General features: G+C 40.2%; 2 protein-coding genes and 1 pseudogene across 2 annotated transcripts; 1 reads left to right on the top strand and 2 right to left on the bottom strand.

Moving 5' to 3' along the window:
* Positions 1–4,070: 4,070 nt before the first annotated feature.
* LOC123440980 lies at positions 4,071–6,903 on the top strand. Its single transcript, XM_045117516.1, has 5 exons — positions 4,071–4,162; positions 4,243–4,639; positions 4,751–4,795; positions 5,651–6,057; positions 6,577–6,903. The coding sequence occupies exons 2-4, from the start codon at positions 4,244–4,246 to the stop codon at positions 6,023–6,025; spliced, it is 816 nt and encodes a 271-aa protein (XP_044973451.1). The 5' UTR covers positions 4,071–4,162; position 4,243; the 3' UTR covers positions 6,026–6,057; positions 6,577–6,903.
* A 5-nt stretch (positions 6,904–6,908) lies between these two features.
* LOC123440981 lies at positions 6,909–7,974 on the bottom strand. Its single transcript, XM_045117517.1, has 3 exons — positions 7,887–7,974; positions 7,646–7,701; positions 6,909–7,558 (listed from the first exon to the last, which is right to left on the bottom strand). Exons 1-3 carry the CDS (start codon positions 7,972–7,974, stop codon positions 7,001–7,003), a joined length of 702 nt encoding a protein of 233 aa, XP_044973452.1. The 3' UTR covers positions 6,909–7,000.
* Positions 7,975–9,036: 1,062 nt separating this feature from the next.
* Positions 9,037–11,890, bottom strand: LOC123442193 (annotated as a pseudogene).
* Between the last annotated feature and the right edge of the window lie 403 nt (positions 11,891–12,293).

The raw sequence follows: 12,293 nt of genomic DNA, 5'->3' as shown, positions 1-12,293 counted from the left end.
ATGGAGGAAGCCCGCCGCCACCCGGCGGCATGTGCCGACAGCGGCGGGGAAGGGGGCCGGAGGAAGGGGGAGGAAGCCGACATCTAGGGTTCGCCCTCTCGGTCGCCCGCGGGGGCGACACGATAGGAGAGGGGGGGGGTCGAGGCATCAATATAGTATATGAAACCATTGATCCAAAAAATTTCCACATAAATATAAGTTGACAACAGATGAGACAAAATCACACCATGGAAGACCCACCAAATAAACGTATTATAAATAAAAATAAAACATACTATCATCTCTTCCGTAACGTGGAAGAGATGATAGTATGTTTTATTTTTATTTATAATAACGGGAGAAACCTTCCACCAAACAACTCCTTCTCTTTTCAATGCAATGAAACGCAAAATCTCTTACGTTTTCTTGAAAAAATAAACATTTCATCAGTTTTAAAATATAAGGGGTACGTTTTTTTGAAAAGTTAAATTTCTATAACTCTGTCCAAATTCAGAGCAAAAAATATCAACATCCACAATATTAAATAAAAATGGATGGAAAATAAATTTATGACGAATCTAAGCATAATAATTTAATATTATGAATTTTGATATATTTCTCTAGCCATCATGTCCGTATCAATCCCGTCCGGGAGACCTAGGTTTGACCCAAGGTACTCCCCATTTTTTCTAGCCATTTCTCAAACCTCAAACATTTTACAGATTAAAGTATTTTTTAAAATATTCATATCTTTCAAACCTCAATTTTAAATTTAACATGTTATTTTTTTCACAAAGGCCATCTCGCAAAATTATCGCTTAATTGTCACCTTAACCCATTGTAAATATCACCTATAAGTGATAAAAAATATTCATGATTTTAAATATGTTCATGATTTTTAGAAAATGTTGTGATTTCTAAATTGTTTATGATTTCACGAAATTAAGAGTGATAGTGTATCTCAGTGATGCAGTAAAATATGATCATCTTCATTGAAAATTAGGAAAAAATAATCCGTTGCAACGCACGGGCCTTTTGCTAGTATCCATAGAGACACCTCCATTTGCTCCTTTGCCTCTATTATTGATACACAAGGTTCCGTCACAACATGTAACCATGCATTGATACACAAGGTTCCGCCACAACATGTAACCATGCATTGATACACAAGGTTCCGCCACAACATGTAACCATGCATTGATACATAGGCAAATATCCCACCTCAAGAAGGTTCCACCACAACATGTAACCATGCATAGGCAAATATCCAACCTCAAGATGCAACCATTCATGAGAAATGATCATATTATTATCCTATTTGTATTCGGTATATATTTTATATCTATTTTTTTATGCATATTTACTTCCAGTTCTCATATTATCAATCCAGAAATTATTTCGACAACCAAATGTTACTCAAATTACAGTTATTAAATTCGCAAAGCAACACACAGAGTATTATCTCAGTTTTTTTAATTGGTAATACTAGAAAAGAAAGACACTACACTACCTAACGTATATAAGTCAAATGCAGAAATTTAATTTTTTTACACAGAATTTTAGTTTTGCCAATATAAACATCTTAAGTTTCAAAAAAGATATAAAACATCTCATGTTGATGGGCCACGGCCCAGTCTGTCCTATCCATTTATGGGCCATACTTTATTTCGTCCTAAGAATGCTACTATCCACTGGGCTGGCTTATGTGGATTAGACACACCAGATTCTGGCATGGCATGTCTTTTTTCTTTTTCAGGCGGCAATTTCGTGCGAGGCCGTTACTACTTGAGTATGAACTTGGATTTTTGCCTCCTTCAGACTATTCATGATGCTATCTCTGTTCTCTAGTAGTATCAGTAATAGCAACAAAGTGAGCATAGAAACCAAAAACTAACGAAATTATCTTCAACAGCTCTGGCTGTTCAACTTACTACACAAAAGACAGTGCTGCAGAATAAAGTAAAGGAACCACGCTTTGTCCTTTCTTTTATTTTCCTTCTTCCCTGCATCTTGCACACCTCTTGATGGCTACTGTTTTGTCCGTTGCTTCATCCACCTCCAGAAAGTAAGATGTTCGGTGCATCTCACGTACCGAGACAGAGATATATTCGTTCTTGTTGCCTTAAAGTTATTTTTCACAACCAGTTGTCGACACCTGATCACCCGTGTGATAAAGTGTTAGTGCCTCATGTTGAAGTATAGAAGCATCTAATTGTTTGTCATGCTACTTTCGCGAACTTGCTCAGTAATTCATAAACAAGCACAAAGGTAACATATTAGTTCGCTTACTGACTTAGTCAGCTTGTTGTCAAAGCATGCATTGGTTCCTGTACTTGCAGATACCCCACAAAAAATAAGAAACAAGGCTACAAGTTTATGCCAGGAGCCCATACAAACAGTGGCGGAGCTAGACGGTCATTATTGATTTTTTTTTGGGGGGAGGGGAAAGGGGGGGGGGGGGGGGGGGAGCCATGGGCAAAACACCTAATTTCTAAGGGATAAATTCCCCAAAATATTCAATCTCAGCCCTATAAAGAAAGTTCTTCACAAAGCTAGCTAAGGTTGGGGGGCCATGGCACCTGGAGTGTTGTACATAGCTACGCCAGTGGACACAAATATTGTGTGAAGATTCCACGATGATTCGCCACGCCACTATGCCATTGGCTACTACTCCCCTCTCTGCGCATGTTTCGCAGTGGAGGATGAAGAAAAAATGATGAATCAGTTCCTTCTCATGAAAAAAAATCATGCTACAATCCTAAATGCATTTTGCCATACTACCAAGAGGCAGTAGAAAGTCGGTGGGTGCATTTTGGAAAGTAGACACTTGTCCCGTGAAGTCATGTCAAGGTGTCTGCGCTTACACAGAGATGCTCGAAGCCATCCGAATTTTTGTTTCTTGTCCATGAGCTTGGTAATTGCCTACTTGGTGTTTCTCGATCCAAATATTATAATACTCATAATTGAAGTGGAGAATAATAGGATCAGCACGTACACCCACTTCATCAAAGTTGTAGTCTTGCTTTCGAAGCAAACAAAGGGTCTCCACATTCCATCAGGTCTTTTCTCTATCTTGATGGAATTCTTTGAGAAGGTACGGCCTCCACATATTCTACCAAAATGGCATTGATGCTTCAGTGCTTTCCTGATCATTGGCATTACGTACCAAATATTGTAGATGGCGAAGCATCTGCCATCATAATTTGCAGCACAAGCTATATCCCTGTCAACCAATTACAACACCAGGAATCGCTTTTGAATAACAAATGAGAAGGACAAGCCAATGAATAGTTTCCATGTGAAAAGGTAGCATCGGTAGAAGCATATAGAACTAGGCAACGCCACTTCCACGTGTGAGTGTGACCGATTGTTCTTTTTCTTTTGAAGATTAATAACTGCACAAAATACTTCAAAATTCTACTCTGGCTTTTAATGTCGAAGAACAAAGGGATATTCACATGCGCCTCGGTGAACAACAAACTTTAGAAATGCCACTATAATTTTATACAAGACTAAATGGCGAGGAACATGTTCGAATGTTCTACCTACGTGAAAATTTTTGTGGATTTTTTCCAGAGCACTATGAATCTCATTTCTTCACAAAATATTTGTACATAAGTAGAACACTCAACCATTTGTCCAATAAAAATACAGACTTTATATTTACTGGTCATCCTAGGTGTGTGTGTGAATGTGAGACGAGGAACCAAAATACCGTCCCCGTCGGAGTCTCCAAATAATAGCTATGCTTTAGAACATGGCAAGTACTCAGATGTTGTGTCACTACGGGTGAGGCCTATCTGTGCGAGCATTTTATTACCATAAGTGTGATGTATACGCATGACTTATCCTGCCGATACTGAAAAAATGTTATTTTTGTGAAAAGAATGTACTGGAAATCGTGAACATATCTCCTTGTGTCTTTATCATGGCGTAGACCAGCAATCATAGGCGGTACAATGTTTGGGATGAGAGCATCAATGCCTCACACTTTTACAGCTACTTGCATGATTGAAAGGAACATTTTGGACGGGGAGGCATCTTAATGCCATGATTATTTATAGGACCAGGGATTTGCTTCTGAGCAAACACAAGACTAGAATCGCCAGGTACAAGCTTAGAGGAAGAAAGGGCGGAAGAGCTCCCTGCCTCCTGTCAGGCGGTAAAAGGAGACCATAACAAGGTAGGTCGATGCCCTGCTCATCATCTTGTATACCACTTCTAGTTTTACATAATTAGCTGATCTGTTCTACAATCAATTAGGATGGCTGATCCTCTGGGCAGTGTGACAAAGGCTCTCGACATTGTGTTCAAGATCAAAGAGGCGGTGGATACCGTTAAACAAAACGAAAAGGATTGTGAACAGATCAAGAAGCGCGTGGAGAGGGTCCAACACACGCTCTCGCTGTTCCAAAAGGATGCTGATCTGATGAACTCCGCGGGGAGCCGCACTGCACTGGAGGCGCTGCGTGAGGTCCTCGCCGAGGCCCTCGAGCTCGTCACAGGCTGCAAGGAAGAGACTAATATGTGTTGTCTCCTCATAGAGGCCGGGGAGGTATCCAAGAAGCTCAACAAGGCGGACCAGACTATATCTAATATAAACTCTGAGGTGTCTCTTGCCATCATGGTCTGCATTGCGCCGCACACCACCAAGCCGCTAGTACGTTTAATTTCTCCATGCATAGTACATAATCTTGTTAATTAGTGGTGTTTCTTTTGATGTTACCATGAATAATGCATCTATAACTGATGAATTATAATTGTCTAACAGAAACTCTACCAAGTACCGGATGGACATGGTCGTTCTCTCCAATTGGTATTACGGGGTGGACCTTTTGTACATTCTACAAATTCTTAAAGTTTTACTCTTCGGCAATATAGACTTTTTGGCCATGTAATTCTTAGTTTGCAGGTCATGATTGCTCAATATCAAGACCTATAAACCCTATGATTTTTTTAAAGAAGGCACCAAGACAATATTGACATAAGTTTCTCTTCAACTCACAAAAGTTCGAGTAAAATACTTTTTGTGACATTGCTTACTCCACTTCAAAAATATTATATCACATTTTACATGATATAACTTATTATGTTTCACATATTTTTGGCAAAAATTAATCCGTAACTTCGCATTTGTGACACTAATTACCTCTTTTGTTATTAAAAAGGGGCAATTAGTGTCAAAAATGTAAAATGGGGAATAATTTGATGATTTTCAAATGGGTAAGAAGTATCACGACATGTATTGTATGTGGTAAACTACCATTTAGTCAAAAAGTTTCAACTATAATTTTGATCCATGCATTTAACAACACACATACAAATTAAGCTTTATGAATACTTGCTAAATTAAATCATCTTATCGACAAACTTGTATCATATGAATTTGTTGTATTTATTTCAGCATGTTTGAAATTTTCACTTGAAATATTTGAGAATGATTGATATATCTCGTGTCAATATGTTATGAGATCATTATCATCTTGTATAGACTGCACACATCTATCTAAAATGCATATATTTTTAATAGTTCCTAGGGCTTATTGTTGGTAATATCCTACCAAATGAATCTTAGGTGGTATTGAATTAATCCCTTAGTGTTTTATACAATGCATTAACTTAACTCTACCACTTAACCCTGTTAATAATAATATATGTCATTATTGTGAAGGACAAACAAACACGGAGCGTGCCACCAACTATTTCTGAAATTTCTGTCGAGATCAAGGTAGCGGTGGAAAAGGTCCAGAGGAACAAGGCGGAGTGCATTGAAATTGATAAACGTGTGAACGGAGTCAATGCCCTCCTTTCACAGTTTGGAAATACAGAACTCATGAAGGACCCATCCATGAGTGCCTCAGTAGAGAAGCTCCATATGACCTTTTGCATTGCTCGCACACTCGTCATGGACTGTCAAAAAAGAAATATTCTTTTCATTCGGTCTGGCTGGGAGTTGTCCAAGCAGCTACGTGAGGTGCTTGATCAAATTGATCTTGCCTTGGATGATATGATCACCATTAGTGCGAACTATGCGTGTACGATGTGAAAGTCATGTGTGCTCCATCTCAACCTCCCAAGGTATTTCCCTTTTCCTCTACCTCGGCTTGCCACGATATCGAACTATGTGTAAAGTTTGAGGTATAAAAATAAGCAATTATCAATTCCAGGTGCAATGATGACATATAGCCACAAGTTTGTTGACCTGCATGACATTTCAGTCACGAAAAAAATGTCCACCTACATCTACTCAAGTAAATCATTATGTGATAGTTATAAATTGTGTATCTCAAGTGATCTCACATCAATGTAAAGAGGCCATAATTTTCACTTTTCTGGTAGCTAAATGCCACTACGCCATGGCATAAACACAATTATTAGCCAATAAATTTTCTAAGCACGCATTCTAATAAAGGCTACCAACTCTATAGTTCATGAGGAGAAAATACCTGGTAAATTTCTTATTTCATTTCAAGGTCCCAACTCCGAATATACATGACGAAATTGGAGTTATAGTGAACTAGGACTAGATTTAATTAGTTTCGCCTCATTGATGTGACAAATCACTCATGCGAAAACATCCAATTTGTTGAATTGCAGTGCAGATTTGAAGCAAATGACCAGGGCAAAAAGATGGTGGCTAAAATGTTTATGAGCCATGGAATACAATAACAGTGCAATTTATCTGTATCCAGTTAGATAGTTGATGGGTTGTATTTCACATCTCGATGAATTTCTGCTTTGGCAACATAAGTTCTTCGTGAAACTCATAACTAGGTATCCATGATTTTTATCTATGAAGAACAAAAAATCCAGAAACAATATGTGTGGTTTATGTTCCCTCCATGTATTATGGGTGGTTGCGTATATGAGAATAAAAGGGCTGCTTTTACATGTTGATATACTAGTTTAGTGCCCGTCCGTTGCCACGGAACAGAAAAATATATATAAATACATTGATCAAATAATTGTTATTCAGAAGTGTATGTCAAACATGATAGACAAATACCGGTCCTTTCTATACTTACACATGGTACATGGTGAAATCGCTACCGCTCAGACGGCAAGAAGCAGTGCCGCCCACGCGGAGGCAAGTAAGGAGGCGAGGAGGAGCATCCGCACCGGGCCGCCGCCGGTGGCGCCGGAGCAGTAGTTGTCGAACACGCCACCCGGGTACTCGTACTGCCGGGCCGCCGCCGGTGGCGCCGGAGCAGTAGTTGTCGAACGCGCCACCTGGGTACTCGTACTGCCGGTCGCCGCCCTCTTCGCCGTAGCCGAGCTGCTCGTGCGTGTCGTGGTAGCCGTAGCCGTACTCGTCGCGGCACTCCCTGCGCTCACGTATGTCGAAGGTTCCTCTTTCGGGCGTGTAGCTGCAGCCGCTGCCGAGCGCCTGCTTCACGGCGAACAGCGAGGCACCGTTGGAGAAGGTGAAGCCGTCGTTGGCGACCGCCTCCACGCACCGCAGCGCCATCTCCGTCTCGACGAAGCAAGCCCCGCCGCAGTACTCGTCCATGCTCTCCCGCCCCACGTGGAACGCCCCCTCCACGCCCACCCGAAGCTCCACCGTGCACTCGTTGTACACCTTCATGGTTTTTTCGGTCCATAAACAATGTCAGACACCATATATGCCGCATGCATGTGCGCAGCGGAGTGATAGATCATGGCTTACATTGTGGTCATCGAAGCAGTGGCACGCCCTCTCGAAGATCTCCAGGGCAATTTTTCCTGCAACCGTGGGGGAAAGGAGATCCAAATCAAAGGGCAAATCATCCAAGTTTTTCTCTTAATTTGCTACTCCCTCCGTCCCAAAATAAATGTCTCAAGTTTGTACTATTTTTAGTATAAAATTGTATTAAGCTTGAAACATTTATTTTAAGACAAAAGGAGTATAAAACAAGAAATATACTCACTGGAGAAGCAGCCTGGGAGCAGGATGCAAATGGCAACGGCCAGGGCCAAACAGCCACTGGTCCGGGACAGGTGACAAGAGATGGCCATTGCGTGCGGAAGCCGTGCTGGGCAGAGCAGATACTACGTGGAAAATTTCGTGTGCCCTTCTGAGCAGAGAACGTTGCTTCTCCCCTGCCTTGCCCTGCCATTACTCCAAAGGATGCCCAATTCTTCACCCTTTTCTGAGTTTGCCCACAAGAAATGCGCATGCTCTCACTTTTTGCCATCTTCTTTTTGGCAAAGATTTGCAACACTTCACCGGCACCACGTTTCATCTCAGCTTTTGACATGCGCCAATAACAGGTGCATGCGGAGCAAGTCTGCATCTGCTACTCTAATAATAATAATGTCACCTCTCTTTACGGCACTCGCAACATTTTGCCAATTCTTTCCGCCGGGCAAACCGCTCTTTGCCCAAGTGCTATCTTGCACGATAACATTTTGTCACTTGTTACGCGTGCTGGAACTGTGTTGCCTTTGCCAATTCTGTAGCCAACCGCTGCAATATCCAAAGATTAATTACTTGCTCGTCTTCTGAAACGTATGTGGTACTTTTGAACCTCTCTTATCACTCCCCAGTGTACGTGTTACTGCTTTAAAACACGTTTAATCCTCATGAAATAACAAAAATGCATCGGATCACTAAATGGATCCACCTATTTTTATTCAGTTAGTTGGTCACTGGTATAATCAGGGGCCTTCTTATATGAGGATTCCTTACATAGAAAGAAAATCCCAGTTTCTCTGCCTACTGCCTATTTGTTCGAGAAATCACAAAGGAGAGGATAAAAAAGTAGCCCGAAGGCTAGAAGTTTGGTCCGCTTCCACTTTAAACCTCTCCATCACATCAAAGGTCTTGACTGCTTTCTTCACTTCATTGGCAGCTGCATACCTGAAATTTCCTAAACAAATTCTTACAATAAAAGAAGTGCGGTGCACAAATAGTAACAGTACTACAATGGCAACGACTGCTTTTCACGGTCTTCACATTACAAAAATAAAATACAGTTATGATGTCAAAAGTGATCCGATAATGTAAGAGGAGACCCATAGCGGTGCTAGTAAATAGATTCGGATGTAAGGAATTGTATGTTCGATCCAACACCTCAATTACACTAAAAGCGCGAAAGGTGCCGACCGATAGAATTTATGACAATAACAACACTTTGGCACGTCGCCCTTCGGGAACTGTCATCATCATGATTTTAGCGTTTACGGGTAACTCAAACTATTAAGAAACATAATAACAAAACATGGTATGGTTTTTGGCTTTGTAGATGATTGGGTAGCAGATGAAACAAGGGGGTAGTTTGTTGCTCAGCTATTTTTGGTTCAAGCATATATGATAGAATAGAGATTGGAGAACAAGACAAACCTGCACCCTCAAGAATCCTCTCACGAATCTGCAACATGTCAGCAGAATTTCGTTATTTACCAACACACTATTTCACTGACAAATCAGGCAGATTTATGTCGAATGAGACAACATACTCTGGAAATCGTCCTTCAAGAATCGACATGTGGAGATCTCTACTTAACTGAAACAGAAATGAGAGTGATCAAACAATAGCTGACGATGCTCAAAATGAACTAATCGGAAAAAAATATTGACAGGGTACCCGCATCATACATGATAAATTGTGATATGACAGCAGTTGAGAGCCCATATGATCTTTCGTGACAAGACAATGCAAGTATGCACGTGTATAGTTTTTGCAGACCTGAACAAGAAGAACACCATGTTAGTATTTTATACAGAACTCCAAAGATTGTAATTATATCAATCAGTTTACCACTTTGTTCCTAGTGGTGCTGAAGCCATACCATACATGGACAGGAAGGATCAATGGGCCCTCCATCAGTTTCCATTGCGTTTTGTTTTAACTTCAGAACACCCTAAGGAGATACAGGAAAAAAATGTCACATAAATCATCAATGAGAATTAAAGTTAAAGGGGTAGATAAAGTAGATTCGCACCAAGACTACCTCAAACATAAGCTTAAAGCCTAAACCTGCTATAAAAATGTGCCTGCTTCTACAACAAGCATAGTTAATTTAGATAATATACCCAACAAGCATAAATGCCAGGGTCCCCGTTGCACCACCATCAAATGATTTATCAACAAGTCCAGCTTATGGGGTTTCTAGAAGAAACAATGTCCCGTCCCACTCAATCACACGGACACACCTCTCATGTGATTCCGTTGCAGTAATGGTGAGCTAGGAAAGTACAGAGATTGTGATCTCGGGGTTCAGATTGGACTATGGTTGCATATGTTACCGTTTTTATCAATATCAGGCCAATGGAAGATAAGTTCTTTGAAAGCCAAGGATCAATAGGAAGTTTCAAGCAAAAGATTGAGATATACTTATCAGTGCTAAAATAAAATGCTTCACACAGTTCCTCTAGTTTGAATTACATATGATTGTCAGGGAAAGAACTTTCCTACCTCATGCACAAGTGCGCTCCCAAAGCGAGCAGTGCGTGTTGGATAGACACAGTCATACATATCTGCACCCAAAGCACTGCATACTACAATATCAAGGGGATAACCAACACCCTGCATATCAGAAGAACAACAATGTCAACCAAACAAGTTCTACGTGTTGCGTGGTTGAAAGCTTAACATGAGCACTTTGAGAAGATTAGAACTTACCATAACATATCATGGTTTATCTTCACGCAATCCAGCGGTGCACTGGGCAACAACGCGCCAAAATGAATATTTATCTTCACCACCTGCAAGACCACCAATGGCATATCTAGCAACAAGAAATTCAAAAATTCAGCCACTAAACTGTTGAATTAATAGCAGGGAGTCATGGAAAATGCATAAAAACATATAAAGAAAGATGAAGTTTTCAAGTATGTGGCAGATATAGGAGGTCATGGAAAAACAAAAAAGATCTTTTGGCTGCAAATAAGAAAATTATGCATGGAATGTATGTGTGAAATATTTAGTCTGACATACCCAGGAAGGTTCCGCTCAACCAAGCCTCTCACGCAAATATCTCTGGAATTAAAAGAGTTGCATAGTAACTTATCAAACTGTATTGATTGTATGAATGCGTACCTTTCATGCATGTACTACAAGAAGTAACATAAACTAACCTCAGAACTGGATCTAATCCTCCTTGCATGATCCCAAATAAGTTTTGGACATCAGGTTTCTTGTGAGCTACAATATTGGAAGAAGGAAAATACCAGACTTTAGTTAACCACATGCTTATCGGAGTTTCAAATGGTCTTCAATACATCTTAAATCCATAAAATAAGTAGAGGCAGTGAGTCAAATGATCCTAAGCTTTAACTTGAAGATGGGAAATAGTTGATTACTAAACCTAGATGAGTACTCCTATATAATTTGGCCAAGAGGCAAGACTAATAACCATACCACTATGCACCTATCAATCCAACGAAGGGTACGATACATAGCTTCCTCCTCGGGCCGGTAATTGTTGTCTTAACAACATCATCAAGAGCCATGATTATATCAGCTCCAATGTTGTTCTGCATTCATGTCCCGAAAATATAAAGGATGGGCACACAAGTGTTAAGATATAAAATCAGCATTTTGTGATAGCAGAAGTCTAGTTCACAATGACTCAACGAGTTCAAAGTTCATTAAGGAAAGGACATACCTGAATATGGATTGATTCCTCAGGCGTCAAAAGCATGGGTTTCCCATCAACAGGTGACTGTAGATTGGACACAGAAGAATAATAAAATTAGAGAATGTGCAAAACAGAAAGCAGTTCTCTGCAACAGTAAAGTTTATCCAGGGAAACAGAGAAACTTGCCTTCCCTGTCTTCCGTGCCTCATCACCAAGACACAGTAAACATAGTACAACACACAAGAATATTTCTCCTGCCACATTAGTATTTCTCCAACCAAAGGAAACTTACCTTCCCTGCCTCGTCATCTTGAGCAGTGCAGGGGTATAGGTGTGGAATAGATGGCATGGCAGGTAGCACACTTTGTAAACGGATGAAATCATGACACTCAATAAAGAGTTATTTTTCTGCTAACATTAAGTCAAACACCCAATGTAGATTCTAGTTTTTTTTCATTCCCTTATTTGTTTTGTTTTCTTGATGATAAATTAAAAATTATAGTAGGGTCATGCCTTACTGTTTTCAGGTAAAAACACATAGTCAATCTATCAATTGGTATAATCAGTCGTGTTTGAAAGTAATACTCAGAATAGTTTTGAGATCAAAACATATAATCAGTCGTGTTTGAAAGTAATATCCAGAATAGTTTTGAGAGTAATAATCTAACACGAGAAGGGGAATACACAATACAGTCACCATCGTGACTTACCAGCTCCTCCATTTATTCAACTGAATTTGCTTCATTCAACTA

This window comes from Hordeum vulgare, chromosome 3H (genome assembly GCF_904849725.1).
Source record: "Hordeum vulgare subsp. vulgare chromosome 3H, MorexV3_pseudomolecules_assembly, whole genome shotgun sequence".
NCBI lineage: Eukaryota > Viridiplantae > Streptophyta > Magnoliopsida > Poales > Poaceae > Hordeum > Hordeum vulgare.
Note: the sequence above shows the minus strand (reverse complement) of the source record. Positions and strands in the feature narration are given on the sequence as shown.